The 16,000-nt window shown below is 40.2% G+C and overlaps 1 protein-coding gene across 1 annotated transcript in view; it reads right to left on the bottom strand.

The window, feature by feature from the left end:
• Positions 1-16,000, bottom strand: part of COL24A1 (collagen type XXIV alpha 1 chain) — a gene marked incomplete at both ends in the record, with an annotated part of 108,071 nt that overhangs the window by 9,897 nt on the left and 82,174 nt on the right. The window contains 12 exons of the mRNA XM_079535501.1: positions 636-671; positions 2,668-2,721; positions 3,805-3,867; positions 4,160-4,213; positions 4,299-4,406; positions 5,366-5,473; positions 7,841-7,948; positions 9,511-9,564; positions 12,133-12,186; positions 12,290-12,343; positions 13,254-13,307; positions 14,949-15,005. Coding sequence (XP_079391627.1) covers positions 636-671; positions 2,668-2,721; positions 3,805-3,867; positions 4,160-4,213; positions 4,299-4,406; positions 5,366-5,473; positions 7,841-7,948; positions 9,511-9,564; positions 12,133-12,186; positions 12,290-12,343; positions 13,254-13,307; positions 14,949-15,005 — 804 coding nt within the window. The remainder of the gene's footprint in view (positions 1-635; positions 672-2,667; positions 2,722-3,804; positions 3,868-4,159; positions 4,214-4,298; positions 4,407-5,365; positions 5,474-7,840; positions 7,949-9,510; positions 9,565-12,132; positions 12,187-12,289; positions 12,344-13,253; positions 13,308-14,948; positions 15,006-16,000) is intronic.

Genomic DNA, 16,000 nt, shown 5'->3' on the forward strand with positions numbered 1-16,000 from the left:
GTGATTGTTACAAACTAATGCCATATGTATCAACTGAAACTGCATTCACGTTTGCTGTAAATAAGATAAATTTACACTGGCTTTTCAGGTAGCCATCATTAGCTGGATGCTTTACTTCCTCTAACACAATTTTTAAATAAAACCAAACATTTAATATTGGACAAAAAATAACGTACTCTTCTTATTGAAGAATGAAAGCACAGCTTGATTAGCTATCAGCTGTGCCTGCTGTATCCACAGCTGGCATGGAGTACATGGACACCAGCCTCCTGCTTCTGGCTTCTCCCTCTCCAGACAAGAGCATGCAGGCACAAATGCGGTGCTGTATGCACACCCTGCTGTGAGGCACTGGAGTGCTGACAACAAACAGAAGATTTTGCTTTTAGATCTGAACCATACCAGATGTGGGGTATGTGCCTGCTATATGACTGTGAGCCATATTGTTTGAAACAGGAGCCTGCGTGCACAAGGAGAAGTCGAGCTTTTGACTTGTGGTCCCAGCCTTCAGGACAGAGCTTTGCTCAGCACAACAGAGCCCTCCGGCTGGCAGAGCAGGCAGGAGAGCACTCAGCATCACACACGAATACTTTCCACACAGCCAAGTGAATGAAAGCACAGAAGTGGTTTCAGCTTACCATTTCACCCCTTGTGCCCTTCTCACCTCTCGGTCCCTGTAAGAAAGAGAAGCTGTTAAGCCAGCATGCTTTCTAGCTTCTAGGACTTCAGCAAATCAGTGTGAGAGAGTCATACAGCTCCCATGAAAAGTCCACCTATGGAAGTATTTACAGCTCTGGGGCTTTAATTTTTCTGCATTATTAGAAGGATAAATTGTTTGAAAACAGCTTGTAATTCCTATATTTGAAAAACGGATTGTTTTCTTCAGATTGCAGACACATTCTTTTCTCAGTAATTTTAACAGCCAGTGTTCTCCCTCTCAGTAGGCTGTACTCTCCAATCTGATCCATCTTAGTGGGAGGTAAGTGTTTCACCATCTAACGAACTGGGAGCCAAACATGGTGCCCTCTGCCACTGAAGAAATCCATTGGTTACACATCCACTTTTGTTAGTTCTTTTCTCACAGCTAGATTACACACTGGTTTTCTGTCTCCGTGGCATTTTTAGCTAGTTTTTCATTTATGCTGTGTTACATTCAATATGAAGTCTATTAAAACCTTTGAACATTTATATAGAACTGTTTTCTTCCATGTGACAGTGAAATGAATACAGGAAGACTTAAAGTGTTGCCTTTTTCCCAACAGGTGGAAAGAGAAGTCTAGTTATCAGAGGAATTATTCCTTCTCCTTTTATTTTTACTTTTAAATAGTCATATATATTAATTTTATAGTGGAATTGCAGAATAGTAATGGTTGGAAGGGACCTCAAGAGATCATCTAGTCCAACTAAAGCAGAATCCTTTCAGCAGGTTGCACAGGAAAGCATCCAAGTTGGTTTTGAATATTTCCAGAAAAGGAAGCTCCAAAACCTCTCCAGGCAGTCTGTTCCAGCACTCTACCACCCTCAAAATAAAGAAGCATTTCTTCATGTATGGAACTTCTTATGTCCCAGTTTGTGCCCATTGCCCTTTGCTTTGCCATTGGGCACCACTGAAAAGAGCCTGGCCACATCCACTTGGCACTCAACCTTTAGATTCTTCTAAACATTGATAAGAGCCCTTCTTGTCCAGGGTTGAACAGCCCCAGCCCTCTCAGCCTTTCCCTGTAAAGAAGATGCTCCAAACTCCTCATCATATTTGCGGCCCTCTGCTGGACACTCCAAAAGTTCCCTGTCTTTCTTGAACTGAGGAGTCCAGAAACTGACACAGTCCTCCAGATGCAGCTTCACCAGGGCAAAGTAGAGGGGGAGGATCACCTCTCTCAAACTGTTGGCCACACTCTTTTTTAATGCACCCCGGGATACCTGAGGCTTCCTTGGCCATAAGGCACACTGCTGGTTCATGGCCAACGTGTTCTCCACCAAGACACTCAAGTCCTTCTCCGCAGAGCTCCTTTCCAATAGGAATATTATATATACCTGTTATTTTGAGGATTACTATTTCAACTTTTAGACATTCTCCTGAAATTGCCTCCAAGTTCTATGGATCAGGAATTTGGAGGTATAAAAAAAACATTATGTATCTTCCATGGATGGGATGGGTGTCTTGGGCACGGTAGGCAGAACCTGTGGATCTGCAGGTGGTCTTGTAGAATGCTGCTCTGTCCCACGCACAGGGAGAGTGAGACAGAATAGAAACAGGGATGGGGGCAGAACTCCCCTGCTTTAGGGAACCTAGAGAGCACTGAGGGCCATCAGAAAGGCCAAGAGGAAGATTTTTCTAGAACTCCTGCAGACTTAAGACTGAGTAAGGACAATCAGGTGACAGTTTATGTGTTGTTGTACACCTTGATCTGCTCACTGCCACTGTAGCCATGTCCTCTGTATGCTATGCTTCAGCACAATGCCACTACAATGATTTTTTCATCATCTTGTTTGTATCGGATGCTTCTATTACATATATTTTAACTTGCCAGCATAGTAACAGTACAAAGATGGTCCTGCTAGTTACTCCTTGCAGATGGCAAAATAAGATAGTGAACAGCCATAAAACAGATTATTAGAAATGAAGGTAAGTGGAATAATGAGAGTATGCAAAAGAAAAGGGAAACTCACAGGCCTGCCAGTTGGGCCTGCAATGCCTTCTTGACCAACAGGCCCAATATATCCCTGTAAACAAACAAACAAAAAATTAGATGACTGAGCTTTCAAAATGGAGAAAATCCTCATGACACATCCCTGCTTCAAGTTGCTCAGCACTGATAAATATCCAAAAGATCTTGGCAACATTCTTGTTCTGAATAGTGAACGCTCTTTGCTATATAATCAACAAGTGGAAACTTAAATATACTCTGACCACCAACGACCAATTATTTACTGAGCTACAATCACTAATATCTTGAGCCATGTTACTGACTGCAAGTACTCTTGTAAGACTACCGGTAAATACTGCTACAATGTGATTTTACCATTCTGTTTCATTTAGAGTGAAACAGCTCATTTCCAGTGTTTATGTTGTATAGGAACGTTTTAAAAAAGAAACAACAAACCAACAGCTATTAGAACAAGGTCACTAAAGTCTTTGCTCTGCATCTGGTTAACTAAACTGTCAGTGGTAGCAGTGAGAGAACTTTCCAGTAAGTCTTCTTGTGCTGCAAACTTCCCCCAGTTGATGCAGTAAGATGGACGCACGTTCCCAGATACTATACAATGCTTTCACATTTTTTGTAAGAAAGTACAATATCATGAAGGTGTCATGCAGAATGAACTAATGCAGACTAGTAACCTTATGAAAAAAGAAAGGAAATACATTTTTAAAAGACTACTTAGAAATTCTCAATGCCTAAGTACTGGTCTCTTTCACTGTAGGCAAAGTTTGACTTTTTTTTGCTTCCCTGTTAGACAGTTATGCAATCAGCATTGTGGTCAGTATGAAGAAAGAAAAATAAATAAATGACAGTGATAAAGAAACTTGTGTAGATAAAGTTATGCAAGGAGAGTGTCATTATCAGCAGAACCTGCTTTTTTCCTTAAAGCTGGGATCCCAGCTCTGCTTGTGTGCCTGCACCCACGTTGTAATCACACCACTGTGGCTGACCAAGCAAAGGGCTTCTAGCGGAAACGGTCTGAGAGAGAAAGTTTTGAGTAGAGGGTTCTGGTCTTTTAATACAAAAAAGGAGAATTCCTTCAGCTGGAAATGTGTGAAACCTGTAAGCCTTCCTGACAATGTCCTTTATGGAGTGAAACACTTACAATTTGCCCTGTTGGGCCTTTCGGGCCCAGAATTCCAACTAAGCCAACGTCTCCTGCAGGACCCTGAAAATACAAAGGAAAAGTTTAGTCAAACATAAACATCAGCTATCAGCTTGTTTTAAACTCTTGTAAGCAGTGGAAGATAATTTCTAAGAGCTGTAACAGTGAAAATACCAAGCTCGCTGACCCAGAACATTCATATTTGGACATGAAGTACACAGCTCTGACTACAGTGTTCCAACAAGTTCAGACACACTCTGAACAAATTATTGTTAAAGCTGATTAAATCTGTTCTTCCCTAGTATTTTCACTCTGTAAATGGCTTAAGATCTAACAAAAAAGAACAAACACATACTTTTGGACCTGGGAATCCTTGAAACCCCATCAAACCTTGATCTCCATCTTCTCCCTGTAATAGAAGCAGGCATCCTCACTTATTCCACGCTGGTAACTCTTGGAATAGTTGTTTTGCCTCAAGAGCTGTGATTACGTACAGTTTGTCCTTTGGCTCCAACCTCTCCCACTGGCCCCTGGTCACCTTGTGATCCTGGATGGCCTCTTTTACCCCGTTTTCCTGGATGACCCTGAAGTCCTTCTGCACCCTATGAGTAGGAAGAAAATGCATCTTAATATACATGCTTCAAGCTATTTCCAGTATGGTACCTCCCTGTGAAAGTGCTCAAGTGCACAGAGTGAATTACAGAACAGGAAGAAAAGGAGTAAATTTTAAAAAACAATCATTTGAGCATGGCATAATATAGCTGTGGAACTCCTTGTTGTTAGACTAAAATTTCACATTAGTTCACGCAGAAACTGGGCAAGTTCACGCTAGAGGAATTCTCTGAGGACAATTAAATGCATAAGAAATCACGTCTAGCTCAGGAGATCACCAATCTGCAAATTATTTGGATTGGGAACATACAACTTTCAAGATTGCTTTGTGCTTACGCTCTTTCTTTGGTAATTCCTTTCACCTCTAGCAAAGACTTTTGGCATGACTCAGTATGTCTCCTCCTAATACTTTGCAAAATCTGGTAACACTTTTCCCCTTTATTTCCTATCTTTCTCGGATTGCAAGCTTTTCTGAGCAGGAACTGGCTCTTTTCAGTTCATCATCCAGACCAAGCAGTATAAACTGGACTGGAAGTATCGGCAGAAGACACTAATAACAGTGAACACAGCTTTTACAAAATATCTTTATGAAAAGATAACAGACAGTATTTCCCTGCCCAGTTTTCAATTAACTTAAAGCATTGAAAAGTGCTTACTGTCGGAATCAAACAGAACATGGCAAATCACCATTTTAAATGAAAAGTTCATCTTTAAATGGTGAAAATTATTTGCAATGTTTCCTTTCTTCACTTTTAAACCATCGAAATGAGTCTGATTAATATTATCAGTAGAAGCAGAGGAGGCCAGCACAATCTATACTCACACCTTTCATATAAATCCTGCTATCAATTGTTTGTATGATTAACAGTAGCATGGTATTTCCCTACTCACTGCACGCTGAGCAGTATTAGTAGTACTGCACTTAAACGACATGATCTGATGTGCATACCTTTAGCCCGGGTGCTCCCATGGGCCCTGGCATGCCTGGCAATCCCTTTGGACCTCGAGCTCCAGGATAACCTGCCAGACCTGATAAGCCTGGGCTCCCTTTATTACCCTTAATAAATTGAAAATAATTATTATTAGCAGAAAGGTCAAACATGTTTTCACTATATGCTAAAACAGGCATGGAATATACAATCAGCTAAAGCTACTTAAAGCTTTCTGTATACATGGATACACTGATGGTACTCCAAAACATACAGAAAGAGTCATCAGCAGTATCATCTGGATTTCTATTAATTCTTAAAAAAAAAAAAAAAAAAAAAAGTCTGTCATACTTAGCAACATAGCTTCATGTAATTTCACTGTGGTATAGACAGAAGTTTCGGAGAAGTCAAGTAATTGCAAGATAAGTCACTGACTGTTAAGCAAAACAAATGTCAAGCACATCTTAGCCCATTGCAATGGGCTAACTTTACTTTCTAATCAGAATATCACAGAATCATGGGGATTGGAAGGGATCTCTGACGATCACCTTGTCCACTCCACTTCTAAAGCAGGTCTTGTAGAGTAGGTTGAACAGGAAGGCATGAGCAAACAGCCTGCTGTAATATGAGCACGTGGTATGAAAAACAATCCTGAGTTTGCCACCAATTTGCATTGCATCCTAACCAGAACAGTCAAATTTGTCCAAGTTTCTGAAAGTGCAAGCAGTTCACAGAAGGTGGATTATTGTGGAGATAGTAAATGGGCAATTTTTATTTTCCCAAATATATCACCATTACAAAGGAAAATCACTGAATGATGGAGGCTCAGGCTGGTGCCCAAATACATGCAGCCATGGGCATGTGATGTCATTTACCAAAGGGCTGTGATATCAGTGAGAGATGACTGTGACCTTCCTGACCCTCATGTATGAATTCGGGTATTGGCGGAGGTCAGTGTGGGCTTGTGCTTGGACTCTAGTTGAGCACAGCTGCAAGACTTGGAGCACTGAACGAGGACTTCCTTGGGTTGTGCAGTGGGGCTGAGGGCAGTTCTTGATGCCTATCCCAAAACACTGTCAATGTTTACCCTGCCCTGCCTGACTCAGGCAGCTGGGGCCCCACAGGGTGCACTAGCATCAGCAGAGGTGAGCGGTGTGGGAATACAGCATTGGGCAGCCGGTGTGGAGCAAGGGCCAGAAGGTCTTGCTGCTGAGAGACCAGAGCATTGCTGCTGCCTGTCCTGGGGACAAAGAGTGACTGCAGCCTCTTTTTCTCTTTCTTTTGCAGTTTATGACACCTTCTATATCACTGCAGTGCCAGCGAGGAGAGTAGCTTCCCAGTCTCACTCTCCCGCACCCACTGTGGGGCCATGGCAGTACCATCAGAATAGACCTGCCCCGTCTGTTGGCAAAACTGGGATGATGTCACCTACGTGACCCACCGTCTCCACCAACTTTGCTACAGCTGTGGGTTCTCGTGGGCCAAGAAGAAGCTGAAATGTGCTGTATGCAGACACAAGATCAGGACCATACGATATTCAGTGCAGTCAAATGATGATTACTTCTAGCATTCTGTTCTGCGGTTCACAGCTTGCTCAGGTTATGGCCTGCAAGGTGAACAGGAGTCTGCAGAGCCCATGCTCCTGAATCCCGAGCACAGCTTCCCACCTGAGGGCTGAGCTGCCTGTTTTAAAGAATATCCAGCAGACCTCAAACCCCTGCTCCAGTGCTTCCAAGAAGAGATCTGTGGCAATGGGTGGTGGAAGGTGTTTGAAGGACAGTGCACTGTCATAGACTTCCTTTGCATGCATGGAATAGAGGCTGTGGTCATTCCTCAAGGACCACATGGTGCCCTTTGTGAGGAGGTTCATCACTGCTGTCAATTACCATGTATGGCCCAGAGCTCCGCTGGCAGCAACACAAGCTGGGATGCCTGTGCTGCAGGAAGGCAATAGGACAGCCTCACAGCCACCCTCAGTCCCACCGCCTGCCATCAGAATCCTCCTGCCTCTAGTCCAGGCAACTCTTTCAGCCCTGCAGGCTCCAGCGCTGATGAGCTCCCTGGTGATCTTCATGGGGATCACAGGTATCCCACCATTGCCACTGTGCCCTCAGAGGAGGAGATGGAGCAGGCAGAGGTAGTAGGACTCTCCACCCAGGGCAGAGACTGCTCACCAGGGGGCTCTGGCATCCCCTGAAGAGGAAGACCCATAGCAGCCCCCCAGATTCACCTCCACCCCACAAGAGTTGGCTACAGCAGCGCCGTTAGGCTAGCAAAATCCACCGCCAGGCAAAACACAGCTCAGGGGATGGGAGACCAACATCTCTTGGTCTGCTTCTGAGAGAAAATAAAAGCTTAAAAAAAAAAAAAAAAATTGGTCTGATTTCCAAAATGTCAACAGAACTGAGACTGATTCCTTCTGTTTAAACACTGTAATCTCAGAAAATCTTTAATGCAGAATGACAAAAAGAGGGGCAATGTGGAAAGCAACTTACCTTAGGACCAGATTTTCCTGACAGTCCAGGCTTGCCAGGGTTCCCAGGAATGCCCTCTGGACCAGGGTATCCCACTGCTCCTTTCTGCCCTACTGGTCCCAGTTTTCCCTTGAAATAAATTTAAACCAAATATAACACAGTTGGCACTCCTCACCTTAAAAAAGCTAGATTTCAGTCACAGTATTTCCTAAATCCTAGAGTGATGCATGTGAATATTCACAGAGATGGAGAGTTTGCATGTATGGTTTAAAATGCTATTGACTTAACCTTAGGCTTGCTAGGTTGTGGGATCTGAGGAAATTCAGACAAAACCATGGAGTTGACCCTTCTGCATGCCAAGCCTGGAAGACAGCTGAGTGTGTTGGTTCTTAAGCTGAAGCAAGAAAACCTGGTAAAGTCACCTAGGTATCTCTGTAAACAAAACTAACCACACCTCTTTATTTCGCGAGAAAATTAATATCATATGTTTGCAAATTTATGCTGCTCGAATCTGCACACCTTAAAAAAAAACACAAAAAATTCTAATTGGACAAGTTTGTGCTAACTTGCTATACTTGCACTGAAAAACCTCATGTTACATTCACCAGAAGAACAAAAATTTTCTCTTTACAGTCATTTCCTTTTAGACTGACACATATGATCATATGGAACTTGGAGTTCTGCAATATCTCTCTATGAGTATATTTCTCAGAAACGTAAAGCATGCTATCTAGGCCACGGCTCATTATGAAAAGTATATTTGGCTGTCTTAAAGAATGTAAGTGTTCCATCTTAATCTCATTTCTAACTGATGAGGAACCTCACACTTGGAATGTGCTGTAAGACTTCTGCTTTACTGTCTTCTCTTTGCATCTCCATTTTTCTTGCATTTCCCATTTCTCCCGACATCTGCAGTGATGCTCTCTGCAGACCTCCAGAGGGAAAAGCCAAGTATTTACAAAAAACACACAGTTTGCCTGCCTTCAAAGGGCTATTCTTCCACTCTTCCCAGAAGGTAGAAGTTCTGTGAAGCAGCTGCATTTCTCTGGTTACCGACAATGTTTTGATGTGAGGTAGTAAAATATATTTACAAAATAGTCTTGTGTGGTATTATTTATTAGGGGACCAAAATAGTCTTGATGCATTTTGTTCTCAATTATGTTTACAGAACACCTACTGCTTCCTGCTTTCTTTTCCCTCGGGGAGAAAGGGATGCGAGTTAGCTTCTTTATGGTTACTCAAGAAAGAGCATTAAAAATTTCAGCTCAGGACAAGTGAAAGAATAAAACCTCCAGAGATCCATCATGGACATATGGATATAGCCTTCTGTAGGCCACAGCTGTTGAAGGAGCTGAAGGAATCCAGGAGTGCACAGTAGTACAGCTCTGCGTAATGTAATGTGATAACTTGCACATGTGCTATGGGCCACACGAACATCTAGTTAAGTAACTGTTCAAGTGGGATGCACCTTGTTGCTATAGTAGCTGCACTTGTCTGCCACATGCTGAGTAACTGAGTGTAAATTAGTAAGATTAAATACAGTCTCAAAAATTATTCTTACTTCCACAGGGGCCCCTTTACTCTTCCTGGAAAATGAGAACAGAAGGCTATCTAGTACCACTGCCATGAGTCAATTTTGCTGTCCTTCATTTCTAACCAGAAGATCAAAAGGCCAGAGCTGTGTTACTTACAGGAATGCCAGGTTTGCCCGCCTGACCCGTTGCTCCTTTCTTCCCTGTGGGCCCCTAAAAGTTACAGATACTTGGGTTACAAAACACCGTCCTCCAAGAAGATCTGAAAATTGATTTTCCTCGCTGGTACAAATGTCCATATTGCCTCACTTTGAGGTGGAGGTAGCAGAAAGTTTTTCAATAACTTAACACATTTGCCACCAGAAAACCACACCAGCACAGAAAAATATGCTCTTGCAGTACTTTCAATACCTTTCAAAAATGGAAATCATTAAGAACTGGCAATGCACTGAGTAAGGAAAGGAGTACTAGAAAAGAGTAGCATCACAAATAGGAACATTATTTCTATCTAAAATGTAGACAGAAGACAAAAACTACATAAAATCACTCTATTTTGGCTTGATCTAGTAATCTTTAGTTTGAGACATCTGAGTGATACTGACAGGAGATCCAGCAGGCAAATACCAATGCAGAAGTGCTCAGATTGGGTCAAAAGGATCTGAAAATTCTGTTTATATCACATTCTTCATCGAATGTAAATATCTAAAACTTGTCACAAAATTTAGAAAGTACTCATTAATTACAACATATTCATGAATTTTATCCTAACTCTCAAAGATATAACCACTCAGACAACGCAAATGAGAATATGTCAATTGAGTAGAAAAGAGCTCCCAAGATTTTTTTGATGTTACATTTAACAGTGCTCTTAAAGCAAAAGCTATATTATGTTACTATGCTGTAATATTACATAACATGCAGTAAAGTGAAAAAATAGCATTATAATTATATATTTTTGAAATTATTAATAAAAATATGATTTAGTTAGCAAAATTATGTCCTATTCCTTAACATCTTTAAGTTAATGAAGGCATACATAACATATTCAAAAAAATTTCTATTGTTTTAAAATAGTGGAACGCATATAAAGTAAATCCAGATGATTCAGCATTGCATTCTATGGGATTGTCTTTTTTAGACTTTTGGTTTGCTCCAGGTTGCCTACTTATAAATGGCAGTTTTAATTTGAAAGTTATTTCCAACACAAAGAATACGTTCCCTAAGGGAAAGGTAGAGGAATGACCAATTTTACCCTGTGATGTGTGTAGTTTCTTAAAGGCAATATATCCTGGTACATGGTTAGGGCACATGCTGATAGTGCTTTTACATCACACTTCCTTTTTATTGCTCCCCATTCCCCACTTGGTGTAGATTCTGGTATTCACCTAGGACTTTTTGAAACATTAACAACTGTCTATGAAACTTTTCAGGCAAAACATCTCATTTAATTTCCAAAATGAATTTGTATTATAATTGTATTGTATTATACATAAAATAGTTTTGGCAACTTTCAATGAACCATCACAGTTAACTATTATTTCTAAAGGAAAAAGACTTTGTGTTTTATTTTTATCTGGACTTGCTCTGCCTCTGCTACTCTTAAGCAAATTCCTTATTTCCAAGTGACAATTCAGTGCAAGAGGCTTCATTTATAAATCAAACCAGCAAAATCCTGGTTGTTGTCCAAACCTCGTCACAAAAACTCCACTTCAGGGTATAATTGATTATCACTGAAGTATTTCCAAAAGAGCCTCTCAAATGCTTTACACAACCCAAAGCAAAACTGCTTATTTATCAAATAAAACATAACTATTAAGATTATTATACAGTTTTCCCATATATACTTTTATTGCCCCTGCACATATGAAAAAGCAAGCCAAATACTGAATTTCCTTACAGAAATCTCCTTACAGAATTTCCTTACAAAGAAGCCTTACAGAACGAGAAAAAATGCGAGCAGTTTCCATGCTGCTGTCAGTCAGTTACAAAAGTTTCTTACAAGCTTACTATTTGCAAAAAAAAAATAAATCCCAGTAGTTTCAAAAGAGAATGCAAAAATAAAAATTGATTATTTTCAGGGAAAGGCAAGATGCCACTAATGGATGCTGTCATATCAACGCCAAGACATGACACAAGCATCTGAAAAGAATCAAAATATGCCTGCAAGGGAGAGAACACAGTGGGATCTCTGTGCAGGTGGCTACTGCCAGATGTAGATGCAGCCACAAGACCTGCTGGAGCTTCAGTGAGCAACAGGCACAGCACCGCCACCACTTCAGACTGGGTGTCTCACACATACTGCTGAGCCCCTGATGAACAGGCTCTTACGGACTTGGATCAGTGTGAAAAAACATTTGGTTAACATTTAGCAACAACTTTGGCCTAAATCTACAGAACAGCTTGCATGCAAATTTCTAATAACAGACTGCAATAAATCTGTGTAAGGCATCAGTCAAACCATAGTGGTAGATAATGATGCAAAATTAAGCAGGGTTCAACTTCAGAGTGCTGGTTAAAGATGCTGAAGACTTCATAGGATGTGCAACATGAGAACAGGTGATGGAGAGCCCTAGCCTTCTCATGACACTAGAATATAAAGGCAAATATTATGTAATCTTTAAGAGTATCCATCAGAAATCATGTTTTATTCTGAAAAGTTCTTGTATGTATCAAACACCTACACTTTTTTTTCCCTTCAGTGATGGAGAATAAACAAGAAAAGCAAATTCCATTTAAATGCTTTTTTATTATTATTATTGTTTTTACTGTTTTTCCACTTACTTCTGAACCTCTTTCTCCTTTCAGTCCTTGCTCTCCCAGTTCACCTGGCTCTCCCTTTGGAAAGAACACATTAAATAAGCAAATAACATCATTTGAACACAAATGAAAGTGTAATTCCAACAACCAATAAAGAAACCTCACTTCTCAAAACACTTACTGGAGGCCCCTGTTGTCCAATTGGTCCTCTAAGCCCTGGAAGACCTATATGACCCTGGGAAGCAGAAAATATAATATATTGTAATACACATAAATCAGGGTAACACGCTCAATAAGCTATAGATCTGCTTCTAAAGCACATCCTGGGAGGTGTTGAGTGGCCCCAGCTTGACTGATTTCACTTGCATAAAGTATGCTTAGCTCTCCTGAGATGAGACCTTAGGGAGCTTTTATTTTTTAAACTCATTATTTCGAACTCACTCAAGAGGAATATATATGTCTGTATTTTAAACATTTCTGCATTTTCATGAGCATAGTCTATATTTGGTTCTTTGATTTATTACGATGCCTATCTTCACTGTGCAACTTAAACAGGATATTCCAAGTACTGTTTTATATTTCACCAGACAAGTAGAAAGAGTTACTATCCTTTTCTGTTTGCTGAAAGACTGTATACAACTAATGAATGTTAGAATTAGAGAATAATTTAGGTTGGAAAGGATCTTATCCAGAGCAACTAAGCTCAAGAAAGACCATCAGGCTGTCTAGGACCATTGCCTAGTTGGGTTTAAAGCACCTCCTAGGAGTCACTTTTTTAAAAAAGTGTTTTCTTGTGTTCAGATGGAACATTTCACTTGTCTCAATTTGTGTCCATTGCCTGTCACTGCACACTACCGAGATGAGTTTGTCATCTTCATCCTCATTCCTTCCCATTAGGTATTTATACACACCAAGATTCCCTGCCCAAGTTTTCTTTTCTCCAGGTGGAAGTGCCCTTGCTCTGCCAGCTTCTCCTCACAGGAAAGACGCTCCAGTGTGTACTAAGAACACATCACTGCAGTGAGGCATCAGCACATGCATCTTTGTGCATGTGTGGGAGATGACGATACTTTTGCTGCATGAGTCTGCATGTATGCACACCAGCAATGTTCAAATGGAAAGTATTAAAAAGCAAGAGGTATTACCTTGTAGCCCTCATCACCAGGTTCTCCTCTATCTCCACGTTCCCCAGTGGGCCCCTGTAAAAAAGAAAAAAGAGCACAGTGCAGCAGCTGAACTGAAATGCAGCAAAATAAGGAAGAATCTGACCAAGCAGACTGAATGGAAGACTCAAAATATTATGTTTAGCTTGTCTAAAGGAATAAATATTTTTTTCCTAAAAAAAATTCACTGCAGTCAGACAGAAAGCATTACCTAAAATATTTTCTAATTGAAGTACTTAAAGTAGCTCTTATATAGGCAAAAATAAAATAGGAACACTGAGCTCATCAGAAATTCTGATACATATGTATATTCCATGGTATCGGAATTATGAATCTCATGAATGATCACACTTTGTTTTCAAGGAATACAAGGAAAACTCTTGTGCAATTTCCATAAGACAGCACATGGTAAATGAGGTTGTCTTTCACAATGGCTTGCTACACTCAGAATTTGCTTCAATTCTGAAGTTCATCCTAATAAGGAGGCAATGTCAATCCCTCAAGCTACTTCTCAGAAATTATAACTGAGCAGGAGTATTATTGTCAGTCAAGAAATAATGCCATTAATAACGCCAGTTCTTACTGCTGCATGCTGCCACCTTAGTATCCCTGCTTCAGGGAAAGCCCCTTGCTCTAAACCCACAGAAGAAATAGGATTTCCCCCCCGAATTTAATTCTCATGGCAACAAATTTACCAAACGTCATTCAGAGGAAAAAATAGTGGAATAAGGAATTATGCCCGCAGAAAGTAAGACTGGCCAAGACTTTGACAACTAGCACTCTTCAGATGAAATAAGGTCAGCCTTTTTTGTGTCTGAAGTAAAAACACATAAAAAAAACTTGGTGAGGCATAGATAACTGGAGTGTATCAATTGGAAATGAACAAATTGGCCAGGTCCATCAATATGTACTATATGCAACTGCTTCTATACCCTCCAAAGTTTTGGCATGTTCATGGCATGTTTCTCCTTAGGGGAATCTGCAAAGTGAAAAGACCTTGCTTGCAATGTTTGAGGAATCAGCTCAGCTACAAGAGAATCAACTAAGCCTCCTCTTATGCATTTCCAAAATTAAAACAAAAACCTGGCCCAGGTTGTCTTTAGTCACACCTGGGTCTTATAGTCCCTGCTTTTTGGGAAGTGAGGTACAAATATAAAGGTTAATCTGAAAAGATGTAGGCTGGAAGTATTGCTTCTAGCACAAAGCCATAATAAGACTTTGAGACTGCATTTAATTTTTGGATGTGCTCCTAGTTACTGCAAAGAGACACCTCATATACAAACTTACTAAACATAAGGTTACAAAATGCAGCTATTTCTCTGAGTCTGTCAAAATGGCTTTGCAGTGATAATGAAGTCAGACAAAACATTCTGGCTAGTAAATCAATTAGGTATAATTCAGTATAAATACAGGGGATTAAAATAATGATTCAAAATGCACTGGTCTAAACACAGGCTGAAGGCACTCACATAATTAAATACAAGGCACAATCTCAAGCAGGAAAGAGCACATGGTGGCATTTTTCAGAGTGCGTTTATCAATGGAAAAAACCATTACTCTACAACTTTGCACAAAGAGGGTACTGACTCCTTAGAAAGTGATAAGAAGTCTCAGAAAGCTCTCACTGTCTCTTGTTTTGAAGCACTAATAGAATTTTTTTGAGAAACAAAGACCTACTGGTTCACCTATGGGCCCAGGTGGTCCAAGTACTGTACTGTCTTCTCCTGGGTAACCCTAAAATAAAGGTAAACATTAAATACTTGTAAGTTCAAGATTTTCTGTAATTCATACACGTTCAAATGTAGTAATACATCAGAAAGCATACTGTATAGATGCTACTAGTGAGTATGATGCTTTTGGTTTTAAACAGTAGAAGTGGTAACACTGTTACAACATGCATCATCTTTTTAAGAAGCAAATATAGGACTAAAAACCTAAGTATTTGCTCTGTTCTCAAAAGCATCTGTTGAAGGAGTATTTGAACATTGTCCGTGTTCTTAGGAATGGAGGAATAGAATATTTGAACCAGAGTAAAAAATACAAAATTCTTCTAATGTCTTAAGAAATGTACTTAACATAGACAAATGAGTGCCCAGAAAACTCCAGCAATCAGCCTGAACAGGCTCATACTATTTCTTATTTTAAATATGAAGCGATCATCATCTAAAGCAATAGGAAAATCAATTATGTATTCCAACGTATTTAATACAAAGAGACACATATTTTCAATATTATTACAGGTGTCAGAAAGTGCACTGAACTGGATTTTCAGAAGCATCAAAAGCATCAAGGCAAGCTAAACTAGCTCTCAACAATTTTCTTTTTAGATACTGTTTCTGAACATCTTCTTGGAAGCCAATTACAAAATCCTCAGTAACTGTCTATTAGCAGTATTCATTGCAAAACTGGCCCTAACATTAGGACACATTTGTCTGCCTGGTGCAACTGTAAACAAATCTTTATGAAGGGAATCTCTATACCTTCCTGGGGCCACAGGGTCTTCACTTGGCATGCAAACTTGTTTTCAGGGTTCAAGGGCTTAAAAGAACAGTGAATTTAACACTAAAAAACCAAACTGGGGCAATTTCCTGTCCCTAACATCTTATATTAAACATCATAATTGGACCTTCAGCAAAATCCATGAGAGTACTCACAAGCTTAAGGTTGAGTGAATGCTACTCAGTTCCCACACTGATTATTCCTATCAGCAGTACTTACTGAGGGCAGCA

The sequence above is a fragment of the Tetrao urogallus genome (assembly GCF_951394365.1).
Source record: "Tetrao urogallus genome assembly, chromosome: 5".
Classification (NCBI taxonomy): Eukaryota; Metazoa; Chordata; class Aves; order Galliformes; family Phasianidae; genus Tetrao; species Tetrao urogallus.